Source organism: Heteronotia binoei, chromosome 21 (assembly GCF_032191835.1).
Source record: "Heteronotia binoei isolate CCM8104 ecotype False Entrance Well chromosome 21, APGP_CSIRO_Hbin_v1, whole genome shotgun sequence".
NCBI lineage: Eukaryota > Metazoa > Chordata > Lepidosauria > Squamata > Gekkonidae > Heteronotia > Heteronotia binoei.
In genome coordinates this window covers 119,128,950-119,152,929 of record NC_083243.1, presented here as the reverse complement: position 1 = coordinate 119,152,929, position 23,980 = coordinate 119,128,950, and the positions used below count along the sequence as shown (strand labels likewise).

At 43.1% G+C, this 23,980-nt stretch overlaps 1 protein-coding gene across 1 annotated transcript in view; it reads left to right on the top strand.

The window, feature by feature from the left end:
- TPCN2 (two pore segment channel 2) overlaps positions 1 to 5,108 on the top strand; it is a 65,705-nt gene extending 60,597 nt beyond the window's left edge. Inside the window, exon 25 of the mRNA XM_060261523.1 lies at positions 3,104 to 5,108. Coding sequence (XP_060117506.1) covers positions 3,104 to 3,182 — 79 coding nt within the window. The 3' untranslated portion in view covers positions 3,183 to 5,108. The remainder of the gene's footprint in view (positions 1 to 3,103) is intronic.
- The last annotated feature ends 18,872 nt before the right edge of the window (positions 5,109 to 23,980 follow it).

The following is a 23,980-nucleotide window of genomic DNA, read 5'->3' as shown; positions in this document are numbered from 1 at the left end:
CGACTCAGGTACAGGACCTCTGTCTTAGCTGGATTCAGCTTCAGCCGGCTCTGTTGTAACCACCCAGCCACGGCTCCCAAAGCCTCGGACAACTGGTCAGGGGCGGCAACTGGCTGGTCACTCATCAACAGATAAAGCTGGGTGTTGTCCTGGTGTACTGGTGGCAACCCAGCCCAAAACCTTGGGCAATCTGGGCAAGGGGGCGCATATAGATGTTAAATAATATTGGCGAAAGAATGGCTCCCTGCGGCACTCCACATATAAGTGAGTGCCGCAAGGAAGTCTGCTTGCCAAGCACCACCCTTTGTTCTCGTCCCCAGAGAAAGGAGGAAAACCATTGTAAAGCCACCCCCTGAACTCCAGCGACGGCAAGGCGGTGGGTCAGAAGGTCGTAATCGACCGTGTCAAATGCTGCTGACAGATCGAGAAGTATCAGCAGTGCTGACCCGCCTTGATCCAGGTGCCATCTTAAGTCATCTGTGAGAGCGACTAGGACAGTCTCCGTTTCATGGCCCAGGTGAAAGCCAGACTGGAACAAGTCCAAGGTGGATGTCTCATCCGGGAACACCTGTAACTGCTCCACCACCACTTTCTCAACTACCTTACCCAGAAACGGTAAATTCAAAACTGGGCGGTAGTTGGCCAAGACCCCAGGGTCTAATTATGGTTTTTTCAAAAGTGGACGAACCACTGCCTCCTTCAGTTTCTCTGGGAAGGTCCCTGTTGAAAGGGACAAGTTAACAATATCACCCAAAGAATCCCTGATACCATCCTGACTGGCTTTCACCAGCTGGGATGGACAAGGATCCAGGGGGCAAGTGGTGGGCTTTACTGCAGCCAGGATCCTGTCCACATCTTCCGGCAAGAGCCTGCTGAAGCTGTCCAATATAGGACCAAAAGACAACCAAGGGGCTTCCAGCTCGTGTACTGTATCAATCGTGGCGGGTAGGTCCTGGCGAAGAGTCGGAATTTTATCTGTGAAATATTTTGCAAAAGCCTCAAAGCCAATATCTAGTTCTCTACCATTTTGCTTGCCTGATGGCAAGACTGTTAATGACTGAATTACTCTAAAAAGTTGGGCTGGGCGTGACTTTGCAGACTTTATGGAGGCCGCATAGAACTCATTCTTAGCGGACTTCATAGCCCCTTCATAAACGCTCTCTAAGACTCTTCATCATGAGCACGTCACCACACTCGCTGTAGCCGTCTAAGTTACCGTTTCATCCTGGGAGTACCAGTCCTCCACTAACTCATTCAATGACCTGCCAGGGGGCATCGGATCCCGCAGGGCCTCCTGAAACTGCTCTGGGTCCATTTGGCTCCGTGGGCAAGCATAAATCCGCTCACTGCCTAAACAGGAGTGAAGTTTCAGGTCTAACCAGGCTTTCAGGGCATAATGATCTGACCATGGAACTGGTTCCACCGTCACCAGATCTGGTAATGTTGTTTAATTAATCATTGAACCGATGAATTGTCTATTTGTAACTACTGCTGAATTGTTTTATTGTAATTTTATTGAGCCGCCCCGAACCTGCCTCAGTGGGGAGGGCGGGATATAAGTCTAATAAATCTAAACCTAATATACCTCATACCCTTTCCTCACAGGGGACTTGGAGTGGCTTACAACATTTAAAATACAAGAGATACAAAAACAATACAAATAAATAAATGCAATAAATGAAGCAATAAAACCAAATAAAAACATTAACTTGAGAGCAAATTAGGGGGAAAAAATTAAAACAACTAGCCAGCTTCCCAGTTCATAATGCTAACTAGTAATGTTAACCAAAGGCTGCACAAAACAGAGGAGCCTTATATGCTCTACAGAATGTTGGAAGATCCCACAGGGCATAAACATCCCTGGGGAGCTGATTCCAAAGAGAAGGGGCAACTCTGAAAATGCCCTTGCCTTGGTGGTTGGCAAGCAGGCAATTTGTGGGCCAGACACCTGTAAAAGGCCCTGCGAGGATGATCTAAAGAGGCGAGTGGTGTCATAGTGAGAGAGGTGGTCCCACAGGTAAGATGGTCCCAGACCATTGAGGGCATTATAGATCAAAACCAGCACTGGAAGCTAACCAGAAGCCAGTGCAGGTGCCAGATTATTGATGTTATATGTGCAAGCCAGGGGGACCCAGTCAGCAATCTAGCAGCCTGATTCTGGACCACCTAAAGCTTCCAAAGTGTCTTCAGAGGCAGTCCTGCACAGAATGTGTTGCAGTAGTCTAATCTGAAGGTGACCATTATGTAGATCCCAGTGGCACAGTCAGAGTGGGACAGATAGGGGGCCAGCTGGCGGGCTCGGCATAGTTGATAAAACTCTGTCTGTAAGGGAAGAATTGAGTCACACTCCTAAGCTTCTAACAGAATCCACTGCAAAGGGCTGGACTCTGTCAAGTGTAGGTAAAGCTGGTCAGTTCCAAGCCCCGGACCTACCCAACCACATAATTTCCAGCTTTGGAGGATTTAACTTTAGCCAGCTCTCACCTAACTAACCCATTATGGCATCCAGGAGGTAGAAATGGGTTTCATCTGCATATCAGTGGCACCCAACTCCAAACCTCCTGACGATCTCCACCAGAGAGCAAATATAGATATTAAACAATGTGAACTTATGTTGGTCTCTGACCGTAATAAATATTGATTGATTGAGATATTAAACAATATAGATATTGAACAATTAATTTGCTAGCTGCCTTGGTGGCCCTTGTGAAAGCAGAAAAGTAGAATTCAAATTTTGTAAAACAAACAAACAAACTAAGCCTGCAACCACTGTGGAAAGGATCGAAGCAGTCTGTCTCATCCAGGAAAACTAGAAGTTGTCCAGTCACACTACATGTTCAATTACTTTGCTCAAGAACAGAACATTTGAGACTGGGTGATAGTTTGTTGAAATCTCCTATGTTTGTGGTAGGCTTCTTTAGTACTGGATGCACTGCAGTTTCAAGGCTGGGATGACCACCCCTTCTCTCAAAGAAGCATTAACTATTCCTCAGACCCAACCGTATGGGACTGGCAGCAGAAGTTGTAGTTGTGAACTTGTGGAGAATCTACATTGGAACTTTTGCTCAGATGACTTCTAATGCATCTTTTTATGCCTTTGTAGAGATGTTTTGGAAGAACCTACAGAGGAAGAGCTGATTGAAACCCTTTATCAGCATCCACATATGGATCTACGTAGGTGATCACTTGGTGCAAACAGCAATTGATTTTTGCCACACTTCTGTGCGGGTTTTACATCTTAAAGAGACTGCAACTCTTTTTTGTAAGAGGTTTTTCATCCTTGACTTTTTGAATGTTGCCTGCAATGTAAGATTTTAAGGATCAGCATATTTTTGTTTACTTTTTAAAAAATTGAATATGATTTTATTTCAGCTTTTTAATGGAACCATGGCACTGTCACTTTAAAAGTCTGGAAGACAAGTTGACAGAGCAGTTAACTAGTTTCAAGGAAGGGAAATATACAAAAATTACATGGCACTTTACAATGGAAACTATGGAAGTTGCACAACCACTAAACTGGCTTATTGCTTATATCAGTTTGTTAACCCTGTAAATAACTCTGCTGACTTTTTCAGTGTTCATTGTCTGCTGCACCAAGAACAGTTCCTTAAAATCTACAAAATGTTTTGATAAATCCAGGTGGGTTTTTTCAATAGCAATAAGAGTTTTTATGCTTAATTTTGCAACTGAAATAAGAGGCCATAATTCTGATGATACTGTATCATACACTTGAAAGTGGTTATCCTAGGATGAAGGTTAATTACAATCACCACAGCTTTGCTCAAGGACTACTCTTATTTTTGTCAAACAAGACTGCAGCACAGTGGTCGTTGGAGATGCACAACCTTCATTAGTTTTAGCGAATGTTACACAATCCTTTTTCGTGCCTTATTGAAATTATTAGCAGCTATACAGTTGTAGAACTTCGTGGATTGTGGTTGTATATTGCATAGTCAGCTGCCTTGATGTAACAAGGCAGCTATGTACATGAAAAGCAGGCTCGCTTGCACACTTGCCATTGCAGGTTTGTGAACCATGCATGCAAACTGGCTGCACAGCTGAGAAAAAGTCTGCATTGCAGTACATGCCTGGATTTAAAGTATCCAGTGTGAATGCACTTCTCCAGTGCACTGTTTTTATGAGGATGCACCTCTTTTTTGGAGGGCAATACATATCCATATGTACTATTCTTGACCACTAATCATGTGCAGCACCTTGTGGATTATGACTCTAGTTTGGGGCCACTATGGCTTTTATAAGGCCAGGTTTGTTTGTTTGTTTGTTTTAAGATGAGGAGCATTGGAGAAGGGGTCCTTTCTGGTTGGGCAAATTATTTTATACTCCAGAGTAAACATTGTGTCTATGTGCACTGTTTGCAGTTGTATTCTTCTGCTAGAGTGCTGCCTGCTAGCTATATCAATCTTCTGTGCCTTTGGAATCCGGTTAGGGTTAGAAAATTACTTTCAGGATCTTGAGGCTATTTAAATTTCCCTCTAAAACCAGATGGAGATACTTTGAGTTATCATCGCTACAGAGTAAAGCTTCTAGACAGGCTAATCAGCATTTGCATCACTGACTAGTTATCGAATCTCATTTGACAAAGTTAAAGCTTTTAAATTTTAGAGCGGTGTTTTTAGAAAAACTTTGGCCCATGTGAATCTGTTCCTTCATCCAGAGCTTAGGAAGCCATTCACAATTCGTTAAAAAAAAAAATCTACTTTACATTTTGGTTTGTTCAATTTCTGTTTTGAGCATTATGTCTTTTTTAATACATCAGGCATTTCTGTGTATTTACCCCAACAGGTAGGTATCTTGTCTCCCACTTTTTTTTTTGCAGTGGTGCCATTTGGCCAGTATAATTTGCCAGTCTACCAATGCAATATAAATTTCATTCCTTTGTGCTCTGAGGACTTTTTAAAATAGAGAAACCACTAAATATACTCTATATTTTATGAATTATTGTATGTTGAATTGAATGTGTTCAATAAACTACTGTAAGCTTTATCAGTACCAGTCCTGTATTAAAAGCCCAGATACTTGAATGTAATACATATTCATGTGTACTGTTCTTTTTTGGAAAAAATATTGGAAAAAAATATTTTTGGAAACAACAAGACTTGTGCCATTTCTTTTTGTGTACATGTTGAAAATGTAGGGCATGGCCCATGTTGAGTCTTAAGTTGTTCCGTGACTTTTTCGACTCTTTGAAAACTACTATGGATGGATGCTTATGTATGCATTCAACAACTCACACAAAGATGATTTCAGCACACTATTGGAGATCCAGCTTCACAATAGTTGTTATATTGCACCTGTAGGCATATGGCATATTTTTGGGACTGGATTCCCAGATAATTATTTAACGTTAATTTATTTTACTAGTCATACAGGTAATAGATGAACCATATAAAAATGGCCATCCGAGGGCCTTGGGAAATATGTAAATATTAGATTATTAAATGTTAGACAAATTTGATCTTCAAAGGGGAATATTTGCCCTACTGGTATATCAAGCTTGTGGAGAAGATAGACTCTTAACATTAACATCTTCAGTCTTACCATATTTAGTTGGGAGGATCTCCCATCCATTTTATTGGATCTGTTTTCTAAGCATATAGCCTTAGAGAACAACTTGCAGTATGTTTTTGTGTTGAGTCTCTAATGTGCCTGCAAGTGTCATAAACTGCAATAGAACTTGTGTATATATGTATACAAGGTATTAGAGCATGCAGACTTTTGTAGCACCTAGTACATCATATAATATGTATTGCTCATTATCCCAAATCATGTTCATATTAGGTGAGATTTTTCTTTTCCAAAAGCACAACCTCCTTTTTACATTTCAGGTAAATGATGGTTTGGACAAAATATGTAATACTCCAGATACTCTTAAGTTTTTTTAAAAAGAGTTAAAATATACTATGAATTCAAAGAATTCAGGTCTGTACTTTTGGCCTAACAAGTGATTACCAAATGTCATTACTATTGGTGTAAGAGCTTCTGTAGTGTTAGAGGGTATCCCATTTGAAGCAAAACCAGCATCTTGAAGATTTCTTGCCTTGGGATGCTGGCATGAAGCAAAAGATTGAAAGGAATATGCCACGTCCCTGATACTTTTTTTGGTCTAATTGGCTGGAAGGTTATAGTACCCTGTGTTATTAAATCTGCCTGCAGCCGCTAATGTCTGAATGAAATGCTGATGCTGTTCTGCCGGTGGACACTTTATCACTGTTGCAGGTGTTAAGGATTTTGTGGGTAGAGCCTGATTATCTCATAAGGATAAAACAGGAATGTCCTGCAGCCAAGAGAAGCTGCTTCTTGAATGGATGTTTGCTTGGGGAGAGTCATGACATATCAAAAAGAGTAGCATAGTAAATTATGTAAGTGTTCTAGCAAATGTTTTAGCCTAATGTTATGTAATACATAGTTCATGTACAGTTACATTCATATACAAGCTTGTACGTGTTATGTGTGACTATTGTGTCATAAACTTGTGTCAAGTTATAAATGAAAGAGTTGGCATAAGTTCAGAGACTGAAACACATAATGAATCATACAAGAAGTAAAAGGGATGCTTAGTACATTGAGATACAGAAATAGCATTGTGTGTAAAGATTGATCGAAGAGCTTCCAAGGTGAGGCTACTATAGAGAATGAATGCTACTTGAGGAGCATAAAAGAACAGATGGTTTCATTTATTTAAAGAAAAAAAAACCCAAAGCCTTGAAATGCATTCACCTTTCATTCACTTGAGTCAAACTTCAGTTCTGCTTTTGGAACTGAAACAGCTTTATTTGCCTTAATGAATGATCTGCGTATACAAATGGTTAAGGACAATTTTTAATTCTTACTGATTTTTCTATGGCTTTTGACCCAGCTGATCATAACATCTTATTAGAGTGTTTGCAGGATAAGTTTAAAATTGAAGGGACTGTGTTTTGGTGGTCTTGTCAGATAGGACATTGACTTTACACTGTCGATGCTGATTCAGTAGTGTGGAATTTAGCTTGTGGAGTCTTCAAGGTTCTGTTCACATTCCTTTTCCATATAGACTGCTGAACAAGGCTGCTGAGTGAGGCTGATAACCAACTTTATATTTCTTTGAGAGAACCTCCAGTGCGTAGTGAAGTTGCTAAGGGGAAAAGCTGAAAGTAAATTTATACATGCATGAAGATATTGCTAGTTGGGAAAGCCAGCTTGTAAAAAGGTACTGATTGGCCAATCCTGAATGGGATTAGTTATTACCTGTGAAAAGTCTGGGAGTATTCTTGAGTCTGGTCTTCTTGTTATAAGAGGTGGAATACTTATTAAGAGCTCCTTCTACGTTTACATTTTGTGTATAAGTTGTCACCATTCTGGACTCTGCTGAGTTGGCTGCGCTGATCCTGTAGCATGTCCTTAACGTTCTGCCCTTAACTTTCTGCCCTTAATGTTCACTTGGAGACTTCATGTTTATTATTTGCATTATTTATAGTCCACCTTTCTCACTGGGACTCAAGGTGCATTACACAGAGTGAGTCAATACAGTCACCAGGTTGGAACATCTAATAAAACAGTCTATATGGAAAAGCATTTGTCTAGTGCAACTGGAAATTTGAAAACAGAACTGAAGCAAAGCATAAGTATTAACACAACACATTAGATGATATGAAAATTACATAGTAGGATCCTGCTTACAGTAACTATGCAGTAGTATAGGTCACAGTGCAAAATATGGTTGTGCACCTTTTGAGTGAGATAAACTGCCATGCAGAGCCCTCTTTTTTTTAGCTATCTAGCTTTAGGAGGTGGGGACACACAGAGCAAGGTTGATATGCTGATATGAATTGGTGGGCAGGTTGTTAACAGAAAGAGATGGTGCTTCAGGAAACTTATAGTGCCAGGCCATTCAGGGCTTCAAAGTTAAGAAGTAGCACTTCTGAGTTGTATTTAGAAAATATTCGCCAAGCAGTATTATTATTTTAAGATGATAATGGTATTTCCTCTAACTCACCCCAATCAATACTTTAGCCATCATATTTTGTCCTGACCCACATAGAGCATATTACAGTAATCTACCCTAATCCCTAGCTGTGATTGGAATGGATTACCATGGACAAATCTCTCTTCTCAAGGAAAAGCTGCAGTTAGTGTCCTAACCTAATTAAGTGAAAATTGTCATGCACTACACCACACACCTGTTTCTATCTATAAGAACACCCCCAGAAGCACCCACAAGCTATGAACTCGCTCCTTTAGCAGGAACGCAGCCGTATCCAGCTGTCTCATTCAACCCAGATTTTCTCTGGTACTAACTGATGGAACTTCAGCACTTGTCAGCCATCATGCACACCATAACCTCTTCCAGACACTCATTTAAAACCTACTGATTTTGTTTAGGGAAAGAGAACTGAGAGTTTTCACTATACTGGTGATAACTGCTCTCCATATCCCTAGATGACCACTCTCATTGCTACTTATCGCTGCATTATGAATGCAGACCTTCTCTCATGATTATTAATTTTGGCTTAAATAAAACAAGACCTTTCCAGCATGATCTTAATTTACTATTTAGTCAGTACCAATTGAATAGGCTGGAGGAAACTCATTCACATGAATGGAATTGGGCACAGACCCAAGCAAGTAACAGTTTCAGACTTTTTCACCAGCGTAACTTTTCAAAACTTTGGGCATCCCTTAGGCTGTAGATACCCTCAACAACATGGTTCCCCATGTATGTATGAGTATAAATATGAAAGTTCAACTTTTGTGCACCAAAAGGAATTTCCATTCACAATGAAAAGAGTGAGAAAACTGAATCATTCAGTAAAGAGGCAAAAGGGTTATATCTGAACTGAGGCAGGTGTTTGAAATATATATGAAAATTAGGGTGTTAGCTTCATATGGCCTTTATATTGGGATCTATGTGTTTGCAAAATGACTGGTGTACTTGAAACCAGGCCTAATTTTGGGCAGGAGCTCACAGGAACCTCTAAATTTCATTGTGCTCTTTCTTTCTTACCCCCCCCCCCCCGCCCCCATCCATACTTGCTTCTGGGCTCCATTGTTCAAGCTCCCTGTGAGAATTTTTGTTGAAGATTTGACAAAGTTCCTAATATTTCCCCCCACAAAAAATGGGAAAATAGCCAAAACATATAAAGCAGACAGATGGAAATCTTTATCATGCCCTGTGGCCACATAGGAAAAAGTAACTTAAAAAGTTTGATGGGAGTAAGGTTTTATTATGAAAATCATAATTTAAGAAGCATTTTAAAGTAGATGCTGAGCTAATATAATTTAGTACACCTTTCAGTGATGTCAGATGTGTATGGCATATGCAAATGATTGTGCTAACAAGCTCTTTTCCCACTAAATGGCCCCTGCTTGAAACTGATTGCAAAAGTCGTATCCACAAGTCTGCAAAAGCAGACCATCTTGTCATAATTTGTTTTTTTTCCTTATTTATCTAGTGCATGTATTTATCAGATGTGCGTGCACGAGTGTATATATATGTGTGTGTGTGTGTATACACACACACACACACACAATGTAAGAGGTTAGTGTGCACAGCTGAAAGATTAAGTAAAAAGGAAAAGAGAGGTGATGTAAAGCTGTTACGGGCAAGAAAATAGACCCTGCTGGTTGTCTTCCTAAAGGAGATATCTGTTGTTTAATGCAAGAATAAATGCAATCGCCTTTTGTTATTTGCAAGCCAGACTAGATGGCCCTCCAAATCCACTGTCTTTAGGTCCCAAAAATCTGGCAGCTTGAATTGCATTTCCATCCAGAGGAGGAGTGTGGTTTTGTTCCACAGGGAATTGTGATGCAAATCTGTTATAGTATAGTGTTGAACTGCCATGGCCTTGGGTCACATCAATATGGCGGTAGTGCTTTACAATAAAGATCTTATTGAGGTGAGTTCGGAAGCCTGTCTAACTTGTATTATTTTACTCAGTTACATCTCCTTTTTGCATTTTGGGTTGAACTGGTTCCAGCCCTAATGTGCTGCTGAGCTGTTGCCAGTTTGCTTTTTATTAAGCAATAGTCTTAGAAAGTAAAACCTGAGTCTTTAATGTGGCCTCTCCTACCTGTTTTAATACTGGTGAGAATAATCTTATATTTCACCAAAGCTATGTGTATTTAGTTTCTGGCTTCCTGGATAATTGAGGGTTCCTATTAAAAAGCTTCAAACAATCCTTGCTATAGAAAAAGTGCTGTAAAGACCTTCTCTGTTTGGAATTAAAGGTGAAGGTGTTAAACCCAGACAATAAAACTCAGATCAAAGTAGCTAACATAAGAGGGCCACAAGAAGAGCAGATTGTCCTTTCGATTCTGTCACCATCACAGAAGGTGCCACCTCTCTCTTTCTGTAATTGAATTTCATGAAGAAAGCAAAGCTATTCTTTCCAGATGTAATTCAATCAGGCTCCTGGCTGAATCCACAAGGAAAGCACCTGCTTTGTTTGCTTTAGGTTTGGGCAATGGACACTCACTGCCAACCTCACGGTTAAGCCCTAACTCTTGCTTGTGGGGGCAGCAACACCTGTTGGCCAAGGAAGTTAACCTCACTGAAGTCCTATGAGAAGGCAGAGCTTTGAATTCTGCAGGTTTGCTAAAAAGAACAGTTGCCCTCCTAACAGTAACGGTCAGGCCCAGAAGAATTAATGAACATCTCATAAATACCATACACCCACTTCCCTTAATTAAATGAGATTCTGAAGGTAATTTGTTCTTTTCAGTGTTAAGATAAATAAAGCAAATGAAGAATATTTCCCAAGACTTCTCTCTTCGTCTTGAGCCCCTTTATAAGAAACACCCTATCCTAGTATTTTATAGTGTGCATGAAATTTCATGCACACACACAGAAAAAACACACTTTCTTCTTGGCAGGCTCTTCTCTAATGAGAAAGCTACTGGCTAATAGCCCTTTTGCTTACACCCTAACAGTGGCTGTGACCAGAATCAGTACCATTTCTAGCAGGCATATCTGGTACAGTGACCATCTCCTGTGTTGCAGCCATGTCCCCACCACCAGGCCTTTTCTACAACTACAGCATTTGGGCAGTTCAGGTAATGTTTAACCCACTTAGTACAGTGCAAACATTAACTTGGCTGGGAAGGATGTGATTTCTTTTTTTAAAAAATACTTATTCATTATCCATGCTTGTTGGAAGGAGGATTACAGTTCTCAACTATCCTTATTAGATGTGGAGAGGGAAGAGGCTGGGTTAGGATTGCCAATTCCAAGTTGGGGAAAGGGGATCCCCTGGTTTGAAGGCCCTCCCCTCACTTCAGGGTTATCAAAAAGCAGGTGGGGGAGGGAAATGTCTGCTGAGCACTCCGTTATACCCTTAGAAGATCAGTTCCCGTAGGGTAAAATGGAGAATCAATCCATGAGTATCTGGGGCTCTGGAGGGGCTGTTTTTTGAGGTAGAGGCACCACATTTGTAGCATAGTATCTGGTGCCTCTCCTTAAACCATCCCCCAAATTTCATAAAGATTGGACCAGGGAGTCCAATTCTATGAGCCCCCAAAGAAGGTGCCCCTATCATTCATTATTTCCAAATGGAGGAAAGGCATTTAAAAGGTGCATTGTCCCTCTAAACGTGATGGCCAGAACTCAATCGTGCTTGTCACAACCTTGCTCCTGTTTCCACCCCTGAAGTCTCCAGATACTTCTTGAGTTGGACCTGACAACACTAGGCTAGGTACACTATGCATTCACATTGCAATTCCATAGAGCTGCAATAAAGCAGGATGGTATAATGGCAAAAGAATCCAGCTTCCTGGAAATTAAACTCTGCATTTAAAATTTCTTGATCTGTGAAGCTGTGCCTAAATGGTTATGTAATGCCTTCTGTGAGCCACATATGTGGATCAGAGCACTTTCCCTATGAGAAAATGTTGGACGTTTGAGACTTTCCTTTTGAAAGGGGGCATCATAGAAGCTTATAAAGATATGCATTGTACTACAGTCTGGCTATTCAATGAAGGAGATCCACAGCAGACACAACAAAGTCCTTCACAAAATGCATATGTAACCTGTGGACCTTGTTGCCAAGGGTGAAGTGATGCTGTTCTTTTAGGTGGCTTTGAAAGGGCATTAGGCACATTCATAGGTCCATCCATGGCTACTAATCATGATGGTTTAATGAAGTCTGTGTTCAGAGGCAGTGTACCTCTGAATACCCATCATCAGGAGACAATACCAGGAGTAGGTTTTGGCATCTGTAAAAAGTTGCCAACTCTGAGTTGGGAAATTCCTGGAGATTTTGGGGTGGACCTCAGGGAGATTGGTCTTTGGGGAGAGGAACCTCAGCAAGGCTTAGTGCCACAGAATCCACCCTTCAAAGCAGCCATTTTCTCCAGGAGAACTGATCACTGTAGTCTGGAAATGAGTTGTACTTCTGGAGGATTTTCCAGAGCCATCTGGAGGCTGGCAATCCTATTTCTGTGCCATCACCTGTGGTTTTTCAAGGAGCAACTGGTTGGCTGCTGTGGAAGAAAGAATGCTAGAGAAGATAAACCTTTGACTGACACAAGATAATCAAAGAAAATTATGCAGACGCACGTTTTCATAAGCTATAGAAATTACACAATTTGGATTCTTCAGTGTTTTGCTTTGTTTCAGCAGACTGCTTGTGGTGATTGGATTGACTGATACATGTTTCCATGATGAAATGATTACACTACATGATGAGAGAGCTGCTGGTGGGCAAGGGTTCAGTACTTTTTGTGGTGAATAAGGCAGAAAATCACAAACTAGGGTGACTATGGAAACTGAAGAAAAAGTACTGGGTGTGAAAAAGCAGATCTGACCACTTTACAGCACTAGTACCCTAGATGTGTCTGCAAGGAATTGTGTTGATAATGAGCACAATTCTTTTTAAAAAAGGAATTCTGGGTCATGTTACACTCTAATTTCACATAACTAGCCTGGTTAAGGAACAGAACCTTTTGTGTGCTACGCATGTAAAGAGTCGTTCAGTAATCAGTATCTCCCTTTGAGCTGAATGGAATAAAGTAAATTTAGTTTGGTATTCTGTTTTCAGGGTGATGCAAAAACATCATCTTATCTCATATGGTATTACCAGGATTTCCACTGGTGTCAAAAGTGAATCTGATTGTTTCCTCAAGCCATTCAGTTTAATATAGAAAGTCTTGCATTTGGGACAACATTGCAGTGGGAGCAAAATTTGCCTCTTACTCTTGATAATGTGGTCCAGGCTTCACCAGCAGGGGCAGCTAGAGAGACTGTACACAGATACACCTGGTACTCCAACCCAAAAGTCTTACAACTGCCTCCATACAGATAACACTTGTAGTACTGATGACAGCCATTTGACCATTTATTAATATTAATCTAGATTTTTTCATAACTGCTCAAAGCACTTATCTCAATAATAACAGTGTATGATTATTATTTCTATTTTGCAGATGTCAGTGTGAGAGCCAGAGCTTGTGACTTGCAAAAACATTCTGTGGTTCACTTCATTTGAACCAGGGGCCTCTTTGTTCACTCTCTTAGCTACTCTCTTAGCTCACTCTCTTAGTTACTGCATTGTGCTGGTTTTTGATTAGGTGCTTCATCTTCAGGGAAGGATTTCACACCTTTGCATTTGATACGCCCAAACTTTGCCCTCTTAGGCTTCCAGAAATCTGAGTTTTTGCATGCTTTGTACTTTGCTATAGGAAATGATTATTGTCCCCTCTATTTTGAATGGTTGCCATAATGTTAACTGTGCAAATACAGTTATCAGAGAAGCAGCCCATATTCTACAAGGAACATAGTGCATTTCAGTACTGTAGCCTAGTTCATACTGGTTATTTCCAATCTGGTGACAGAGCAGGTGCTACTAACTTCTTCTACTCCCAAAGTTCTACCACATCAAAGGGTCACTCAGTTTGAGTGATTCCTCCTAAGATATGAAGTAAGTTGGTTGTTTGGCCACAATTGCATGCAATGCCACATGTTGAAATACACTCAGATCCAAAATGAAGCTCTCTCATCAGTAACTTTAAACCAGGGGTGTCGAACTCATTTGTTACGTTGGCCAGTTCTGACATAAATGGGACTTTGTGGGGCCAGGCCATGTATATTATAAAATGTAATGCCAGGTGTTGTGGGAAAAAAATCTGACTGGTCCCTTTATGAAAACAACCCATGAGAGATTTAAGTCATTTTATCACTTGAAGCACTTTAGCACTTGTTAGAAGCACTTGAAAACCTACTTGATGTCTATAAGCTTGTAGATTTAGGTTAGAATCTAGGTCAGAGAGTTTATTTTAGGAGATTTTTAGAGGAAAAAAAGTATTTGCCTGGGAAGATGTTTGTTAAATGGAGATGGGAAGAATCAGATAAGAGAGAAAGTTCTCATTGAACAGTATCTGAGATTGAGAGATGGACATTAACCAGTATCAGTGACCATCTGCATTTGCAGCTGGTGAGAAAATTGTCAGATTGACCTGGGAAGAGAGATACTATCAGTGATAACTAAGAGAAGAGAAGAAACTTCCCAGGGCAGAGACTATATAAGCCTTAAAAATTTCCCACCAGTTTGCTGCCTGAATCAGAGAGCTAAAAGGCGTCTCTGGGCAGGTTAGCCAAAGAACAAGCTATTTGGGTTAAAGATCTTTAACAAAAGATTAAGCTGATAGCATTTAGAGATCTCTAACAAAGATTGAGAATATAGAATCATAGCTGCTATGCTTAAGCACATTTAGAAATCTTGCAGGTATAAAATTGCATTAGGTTTGCTATTTAAAGAAATAGAGTATGTAAGTCTAACTACTAAAACTAAAGTTTAATTGTATGAGAATGTATAAGTGTCTAACTAAGACTATAATGTGAGTTTACTATCTAACTGTTTTGCTTTTCTATATATAGCCAGAGCTCACTGTCTTGAGAGAAAACTGGAGAACAATAAAGCTTATCTGTTGTTCTGAAAAAGGTTCTGGGTATCATATATTAGATCCTTGGCGTGTCAGGTTGTTTTGGGAACTGTGGTAAGAGAAAGTATTTATGAATTATAAAAACAGAAAATTCCCCAACACCAGGTAGTGGAGATACAAACTTTATAAAGGATATAGAAAAACACAATTAAAGATATTATTTTTTACTTAAAATACAAACATGCTTAGAACTCTTGCAATGTTTTGTTTAAAATGGAAAGATGGGGGAATAGTGGGATTTGGCAATATGATTTTAAAAATAAAATATCAAGAAAAAGCACAAGGATCACAGCAGAAACTAAAAATATAGTCCCAAGATATAAAATGTTCTGGGTTTAGGAAAACATGAAATGGGTGGGCATTGCAAGGTCTACTCAGACTGGCAATGGCTCTTCAGTGTAATATCCCCCTTTGGCTGTGGATTCCCAGGTTAGAGTACTTACTAGGCCCCATTTCTAAGATCCATTCAGCAGAGACATGCTGGCTCAAAGCATCAACCCTTTATTTACAAGTTCACACAACTCCAGCAAGGAACAGCTTCTAACTGGCCATATAAATGCTGAAAAGTGAAACTGGGCTCCACTCCATTAAAATACATTGCGACACAGACAACATTGCAATGAAAATATGGAATGGATTTTTCATTAAGGTTTCTGTGCCCAGATAGACTACTCTGGAAGTAGTCTGTCTGGGCACAGACACCTTAATTGCTTCCTTCTTCAGCCTGCAAAGACAAGGAAGAAAGAGCTGGGAACTTCGGCAGCCTCGGAGCTTCAAAGGATGAGGTCAAGAGGGGGAAGAAAAGAGCCCCAAGTTCCCAGTTAAAGCCCTGGGTGGGCCAGTTCTGGCCTGTGGGCTGGACATTTGACAACCCGACTTTAAATATTGCACTAATGAAAATTTTAATTGCAGCAACACTTACATGCAATTTAAAAAAAATGGATACTTTCACAACCTAAGCATTTCTGCCTGCAGAATAAAGAAAAACGGTTGAAGAATTTTGGTCTAAGTTACAAAATTAATTTCTTTCATGGATAGTTTGTAATTTGCTTTTGTGTGCATATTAAGGGTTCATTGTTTTATTTATTTATTTAAATTATTTCTTAGTCATCTTTCTCCCTTGTAGAATTCAACATAGTTTACTATATTTCTATACACACACAATAAAAAGCAAAACCAGAACAACAAATTATGAGGGCCAGGTGCATCTCCCTGGGGAGGTAGTTCCATAATGGTGGGACTGGCACTGAAAATGCCCTCTTGTGTGCCCAGAAGAGAATTTTCTTTGATTAGTGGGACAGTCAGGAGGGCATCTCCTTGTGATCTTAATCCCTAGACAGGAATGTATGGGAGAAGATGGTCCTTTAGATATCTCAACTCTACACCGTACAGGGCTTTAGAGGACAATCTGAGGCTTGCAGCCTGCAGCAACACTGCTCGGCTGCTTTAGCCTGGTTTGCTGCCCTGGGAGGAGTGAGTCGGGCTCACCCGTTTGGGCGCGCAATGTTGTGGGCGGGGCCTGGCTGTCTTAATGGCCAGACCTCCACTCTTCTATTGTCAGTCCTGTGGATCATCGGAGGACTATGGAGCAGCTCGTCGTGTGGTTTGTGTCAGGGAGGCCTCCGTGGCAGCGTCGGTTGGAGGAGCGCCTGGAAGGCTTTGCATTAGCGGGATCTTCCGAGGGGTCCCGAGGGCTTTGGAGAGTGGCAGTGTTTCTTCCTCGGCTGAGTGGTTCACTGGGCTGTGGTAGTCTGCTGGGGGCTCTGGCTTGCAGTCTTTTCTTTTGAGCCTGGGGTGGTCTGCCCTCTCCCTTTCTTGGGAGGGAGATTTGGGGTAGGCTTGAGTCCCAGGGGGGTGTTTAGGGTGACTTTGGTTGCTGGGGACTGCCTTCTTTTAGTAAGGGGGAAATGGAGTCGGCCATTTTTTAGTCCCTTTATTTAGAGGGGTGGCAGTTATTGTGGAAAGCACTGGTGAGTAGCCATTTTAAGTCTCTTCATTCTGAGGGGAGGTAGTCATTGTAAAAGTACCTGTGAGCAGCCATTTTAAGTCCCTTTCTTGTTGAAGGGGAGGCAGCCATTTTAGGAGGCATCTATGAGTGGTCATTTTGTGGGTTCTATTCTGACTGCAAGAATGTCAGGTGGTAAGGGGTTGGGTAAGTCTAAGGGCAAGAAGCCAGCGCCTAAGGCACCCAAGGCTCCTGCTAAGAGGCCACCACCCCCGTCCTCCTCATCTGATGAGGAAGGTGATGTAGTGGTTCACGCTAATATCATGCGGGCTTTGAGCAGGCATCAGGCATTCCTTCTCCAGGAGGGGTGGAGGGGGATAGGGCTTCCAAGAGGGGGCTGCAAGCTAATATACTTACCAGACTGTCTATTCTTGAGGGCAGGTCTGGTGGAGTTGTAGCTGGCAGGGATGTTGGTCCCAGTGGTCCTGATGTGGGTGCGGTGTCAGTGGCTGGAACATTGGGAGTCGGATTGCCATTGGTTCCCGCTGGATTTGTAGGTAAGTCTGGGGACAATTGGCAGGCTTGTGCTGGGCAGGCTTGTGCTGGGCAGGCTTGGCCATGGGGACATGGGGGCCTGCCTTGTTGGCTGGGGAGGGTACTCCCGCTGCGAGTTCGGGGGTGCCTGCTTACCCTGGGTCAGGGTCATTTTTGAATTGGCTTTGGCCAGGTGGGCAATGCGGCCCTTGTGGGGCTTACCCGGGTTCAGGGCACCTTGGTATGGCAGGTTCTCTTATGGGCGCACCTTCTCCTTATGGGCTGGTTCCTTTTACATCTTTGCCCTTTGGGGATGTTGCCTTGCCGTTAGGGGACCACTTGTTACCCACAACCAGGGAGAAAATCCTGAAAGGGGAGTACGTAGACATTTTTTCTCTTCTCTTTCGAGAACTGGAGAAAAAAGATGAGTTGGATGAGAAAGAGAAGGAGAAATTTAAAAAGCGTAAGGTGGGTGGGACCTGGTCAAATTGGCTTCTGGGGTTTTGTATTTATGCCAGGGTGATTGCCTGGGCGCAGCCTTTGTGGGCAGCTTCCCTTTTCCAATATTTGGATATAATTTATAAGGGCTACACCTTCAGCGGCCCCACCTGGCTGCAGTAAGATGAGTTTCAGATGAGGGCCGCCCTGTATCCGTCTCTTCAGTGGGACCGTATCCATCAGCAGCTGTGGCTGCAAGTCATGTCCCCAGCTAGGCCTAACTTGGATGATCGCTCTGATAGCGGTCACCTGGTGAGCAGGTCATCCACAACCTCTTCGACGTCATCAGGCTCTCCCCGCGGTTCAACAGGGCTGGCGGTTCAACCCTGCTTGCTCTGCTGGGAATGTGGCTCTCTGGGAGTGTGCAGTAGGAAGGCTTTCCAGTTCAAGCACGAGTGCCCCATGTGCGGTGGGTCCCACTCTTTTAACAGCTGCCCCAGAGCTCGGGGATGTAAGAGCACAAAGAAACCTGGTGGGGGTGGAGGATGGCATCAAGCCCAGCTCGATAAGGGTGGGACCTCTTGAGCATTGGTTGTCAAGGTACCCTCAAAGGGCAGACAGTTTGTATTTGCTGGAAGATTTTAAAGTTGGTTTTAGGATCCCTTTTCAGGGGCCTCGAGTCCCATGGGAACCTTAAGTCAGTTAAGGGCTTGGAACAGGTTGTTAGAGACAAGATTGCCAAGGAGCTGGCGGAAGGTAGGATCTTGGGTCCTTTTCCACAACCTCCAGTGGGTGCTCTTAGGGTTTCGCCGTTGGGTGTGGTGCCGAAAAAGGCGCCTGGTGAATTTCGTTTGATTCACCATGTCTCCTTCCCCAGGATGTGAATGATGGGATTCCCGAGCACTTATGCTCAGTAAGGTATACTAGCTTCGACCAGGCTGTTGCTGTGGTGAGACGCTTCAGGGTGAGCACAAAGTTGGCAAAATGTGATATTAAATCTGCATTTCACCTTCTACCAGTGCATCCTGATGATTTTGAGCTTTTGGGGTTTTCTTTTGAGGGCCAATTTTACATGGATAGAGCATTGCCAATGGGCTGCTCTGTATCATGTTCTGCTTTCGAGTGTTTCAGCACATTTTTGAATGGGCTTTGTGGGAGAAAGTGGGTTTACAGGATGTTGTTCATTATTTGGATGACTTCCTCTTTGTGGGTCCCAAGGGGACTGGGTGTTGTGGGCAGTTGCTGTCTGGCTTTATTGAGCTGGTGGCGGAGCTTGGGGTCCCTTTGGCTCCTGAGAAGATGGAAGGTCTGACCCAAAAGTTGACCTTTTTGGGAATTGAGATTGATACTGTTGCACAGCTGTCCAGGATACCTCTTCAGAAAATAGTTGAATTGAGGGCTAGGATTTTTCTTCTTAAAAAGAAGGTTACCTTGCTGGAGTTGCAACAGCTAGTGGGGCACCTCAACTTTGCATGCAAAGTGGTTGCTCTGGGGAGGGCTTTTCTTAGAAGGCTATGTGATGCTATGGCATCTTGCCTCAGCATAGAACTCGGGTTACCTGTAGCATGAGGGATGATTTGAGAGTTTGGCAGGAATTTTTGGAGTCCTTCAATGGAGTCTCCTTCTGGAGAGAGGACAGGAGGCTTGAAGCTGAGCTCCAGGTCATGTCTGATGCTGCTGGGTCCTTGGGTTTTAGAGTCTATTTCCGTGGACATTGGTGCGCAGATAGTTGGACAGACTTCTGGAAACAGGTAGGTGTTAACCGAGATCTTAAGTTTCTCGAGTTCTTTCCCATTTTAGTCGTGGTTTGACTGTGGGGGAAGGATATGGCCAATCACACCGTTCATTTTTGGTGTGATAATATGGTGGTAGTCCATGTCATTAATTCCCTTTCATCCAAATCCCGGCGGGTTATGAGGTTGGTGAGGGCCTTCACTCTGCGTTGTTTGCGGCTTAATATTTTGTTTTTAGCCAAGCATGTGTCTGGGGTGAGTAATGGGGTGGCTGACGCTCTCTCTCATAAACAGACAGAGAGGTTTCGTCAGCTACCAGATACCGGCAGAGATACCGGCAGAGAGGTGGTGCCAATGCCCCAGGAGCTATGGCTGATTGGAGAGCCGAGGCCTGCAGAGTGATAGGCCTAGCCATTGTGCCTAGCACCAGGAAGTCTTACGAACAGGCTGTGCGCCAGTTTGAAGACTTTAGGGCTGAGGTAGGATATCGTATTGTTTGGCCCCTCCCGGTGGAGCAGTTGCTCCATTACTGTGTTTCGCTTCGAGGTAAGGGATTGGCCATGCGATCCATTAGGGGGCGCCTGTCTGCATTGGCTTTTGCCAGTAAGGCACTGGGTTATAGGGAGGAAATAGCTGATTTTCGTCTTTGAAAGATGCTGGAGGGTGGGCCAGAGAGGCCGGACCCAGGGTAGATACGCAGAATCCTATGTCTCCGTCGATTCTGCGGGGTTTGAAGGGGATTTGGGACGTGGTGTGTGCGTCTTCTTTTGAAGCATGTTTGTTTCATTCCGCATCTTCAGTAGCCTTTTTTTTGGCGCCATTAGAGTCAGTGAGCTGGTGGCACAGGCCAGAAATGATGTTTCTGGTAAGGCTCTGTTGTTAAGGGACCTGGAGCTATCTGTGGGTAAGGCTGTGATTATGGTCTGTCGCTCTAAGACAGATCAGTTGCAAAAGGGTACCATACTTGAGCTGGGTAGTTGTTCAGAGCTTGAGCTGTGTCCAGTTAATGCATTGGCTGCTTATTTGGCAGTCCGGGGGCCCAAGGATGGGTTTTTGTTTTGCCATTATGATGGTAGCCTGTTGACAAAGCATCAGTTTTGGGCAGTGACGTCACGGGCTTTAGGTGAATTGGGGTTGACTGGGGTGCGGTTTGGGACCCACTCCTTTAGAATTGGGGCAGCCTCGACAGCTGCCGCTATGGGGTATCCTTCCTCCTCCATTCAGCAGCCTACAAGTCTTACTTTCGACCTTTCCTCAGGCCTTAAGTAATTTCTTGTTGGATGGTTATTGGTTCTGTTCTTGTTTAACTGTTTTTTTTCTCTTTAGATGCTGTTGTTCCTGGCCAGAGGAGCCGAGTTCTTGTCTGTGGCCATAGCCACTTGTTTTGGGCTGCTCATCAGGCGCGGAAAACTTCAGTCGGCTCTCAACTGGGACTCAGCCAGCATGTTTGTATTGAATGGCGGGAGTGCCAGGGCCTTCAGTGGCCTGGCCTGCTGCCTTTGTTATTTCAAGGTAGTGTGGGTCCCCCTCCTCAAGTTTTAATCCTTCACTTGGGAGGTAATGATCTGGGGCTTTTAAAGGGCAAGGCCTTAGTTTGGCAGGCCCGCGATGATTTTCAGTATATTAGGGAGCAATGGCCTGGGACCACTATAATTTGGTCAGCCATGCTGCTCTGCCTTGTTTAGCACTGGGCTTGGGACCCTGCAGCTATTGAGAGGGCCTGGTATAAGGCTAAGAAGGAGTTTAAGAAGGTGTTGGAAGGTGGGTTGGGCCACTATCTGCCCCATCCGGACATTTCGTCAAAATTTCCTGACCTCTACAGAGGGGATGGAGTACATCTCTCACAGAAAGGTAATATGCTTTTCTTGAGAGTTTTGCGGCAAGGGTTGCGGGTGGCTTTGGACCTCCCGATGGGCACTAAGCCCTAAGTAGAGACTTGGCCTTAGTAGTGGCAGGTTTTTGGGGTTTAGAGCACTATGTGGCTAGGGGAGGACTGTGAAGCATCCCCCTTTTGGGGAATTATGGGTCTGGCATGATCAACCTTGGAGTTTGGTGACCCAGGGTGTGGAGAATGCAGGCTGTCCTGGAGGCTCGACTAGAGGGTGCCTTCCGTCGAAACGTGTGTCTGGGTTTGGGCTCTCTGGTGCATGCCTCCCTGCTGGGCCTGCCTGGCGGGAGCTGAGTCACACAGCTCTGGCTGGGGGGCTGGGTCTCTCACCCGTTAATGGCAGGGGAGTGGTCTCGGTGACCCCTAGTCCTGGCCATGCTGCTGGTTGGGTGCCCTTGCCGTTTATTATGATGTTTAATAAAGTGGTCCAATTTTTATACCAATGTATTGTGTCTGACTCTTTATTCTGACCTTGGGGGGGCAAAACCTACACCTTGAATTGGGCTTGGGAGCATGTTGGTAGCCAGTGTAACTGCTGTAGTATTGGGGTCACTCATTCCCAGTAGCTGGCTCCAGTCAGCAGTCTAGCTTCAGCATTCTGCACTAGCTGCAGCTTCTGAACGCTCCTCAAAGGTAGCCCCAAGTAGAATGTGTTGCAATTCTCAGCACTGGGACATTTTCAAACTCCCAAAAGCCCACTGAGCAGGAAGAGGATGTGACTATGCTTAGAGTTAAACACACACACACATTTAAATGGGCAACACAGATTTTTACTCATTCTATATTTTAAAATTTTATTGTATCTTCTTGTACTGTTTTATCAAGTGTATTTTATATGTCATTAGCTGCCTTGAGTCCCATTCAGGAGAGAGGGTGTGGGATATAAATTTGATAAATACATAAATAAATACTCAAAGGCCTGTAGTTGCAGATACATAAATACTCAAAAGCCTGTAGTTGCAGATATGGATCATGTTGACACATACTATTTGAAGTATGACCAATTAGTGCTAAATTTTATCCTTATTTGTTTTGGCCCATACCTTGTACATGTTACAGTTTTGAAAACACAATCACTCAGTTTTCTGTGCTGCTGGTTGGATGCCATAATGCTTAGCCTCCTGAACAAAAGTGCCTCTTGAAAAGGTGGGTGTCTGTGATATTTTGTGCCATAAGAAACTCCAGTCTTTGTCCTGTGAGAGACTATACCACACACCTCAAAATATCATATCCTATGAATAAGAAAAAAACTGTTCCTTCTTTTCCTGCCATTCCCCCAAACATGTAAGAACCACATACCATAGTTCTCCCCATTTTAACACTGGGAAGGTAGATTATGCTGGAAAACTATAACTGGCCTAATATAGGACAAAACTAGAAATAAAGCAACACATTGCTATTGTTTTGCCTTTATTTTGACAGAGATTGTTATCCTTACTAGCATTTTTTTTAAGAAAATATGCAAAATACTTCCAGCCTGTTGGAATTATTCATAATGATTCTAGCTCCCATCTTAAAGAGTCCTGTTTTACAGATAGTGAACTAAGGTGAAGAAGGTTTCCCAAGGCCATTCAATGAGCCTTTGGCATCAACTTCCACACTTGATGTTCCTGCCTCAAGTACTGGAGCAGCAATGGCTTCCTCTACCATCTGGGGTTGCCAATCCCCAGGTGGGGGCAGGGGATCCCCTGGGTTGGAGGCTCTCCCCTCACTTCAGGGTCACCAGAAAGCGGTGGTGGGGGTGGGGGGTGGGGAGGGAAATGTCTGCTGGGCATTCCATTATTCCCTATGGAGACCGATTCCCATAGGGTATAATGGAGAATGGATCCATGGGGCTCTGGGGGGAGGCTGTTTTTTGAGGGAGAGGCACCAGATTTTTAGCATAGTGTCCAGTGCCTCTACCCAAAATACCCTCCAAGTTTCAAAAGGATTGGACCAGGGGGTATGAGCCCCAAAAGAAGGTGCCCCTATCTTTATTTCCAGTGGAGGGAAGGCATTTAAAAGGTGTGCAGTCCCTTTAAACATAATGGTCAGAACTCTCTTCGGAGTTCAATCATGCTTGTCACACCCTTGCTCCTGGCTCTACCCCCAAAGTCCCCAGATATTTACTGAGTTGGACTTGGCAACCCTACTACCATCACTTGTACTTGGGAGTGCCCTACTATCATTTCAGTGTGCCAGATGATGTTTGTATCTATATACCGCACTGCTAGCTTCATCCGGAGGTCACAACAGAGATCCAAACAGGTTGGTCTTTGTGAGAAAATGGAAACATTCTTTTAAAAAAGGCAATGAGAAAATCTTTGTATCTGGCTTAGACACAATCCTCAACAACAGCAGCAAAAATCAATGCTTTGCTCAATTACAAAGCATAACAGCTGTGCTAAGAAGGTTTGTGCTGGCATTATATCTTTTGCAAAATGAGTACATTGTAAACCGGTAAAAATTAACTGCCAGAGCACAATGATGTTTTTGTGACTTAGGAATTCAGATAAATCTCTGCTTCTCTTG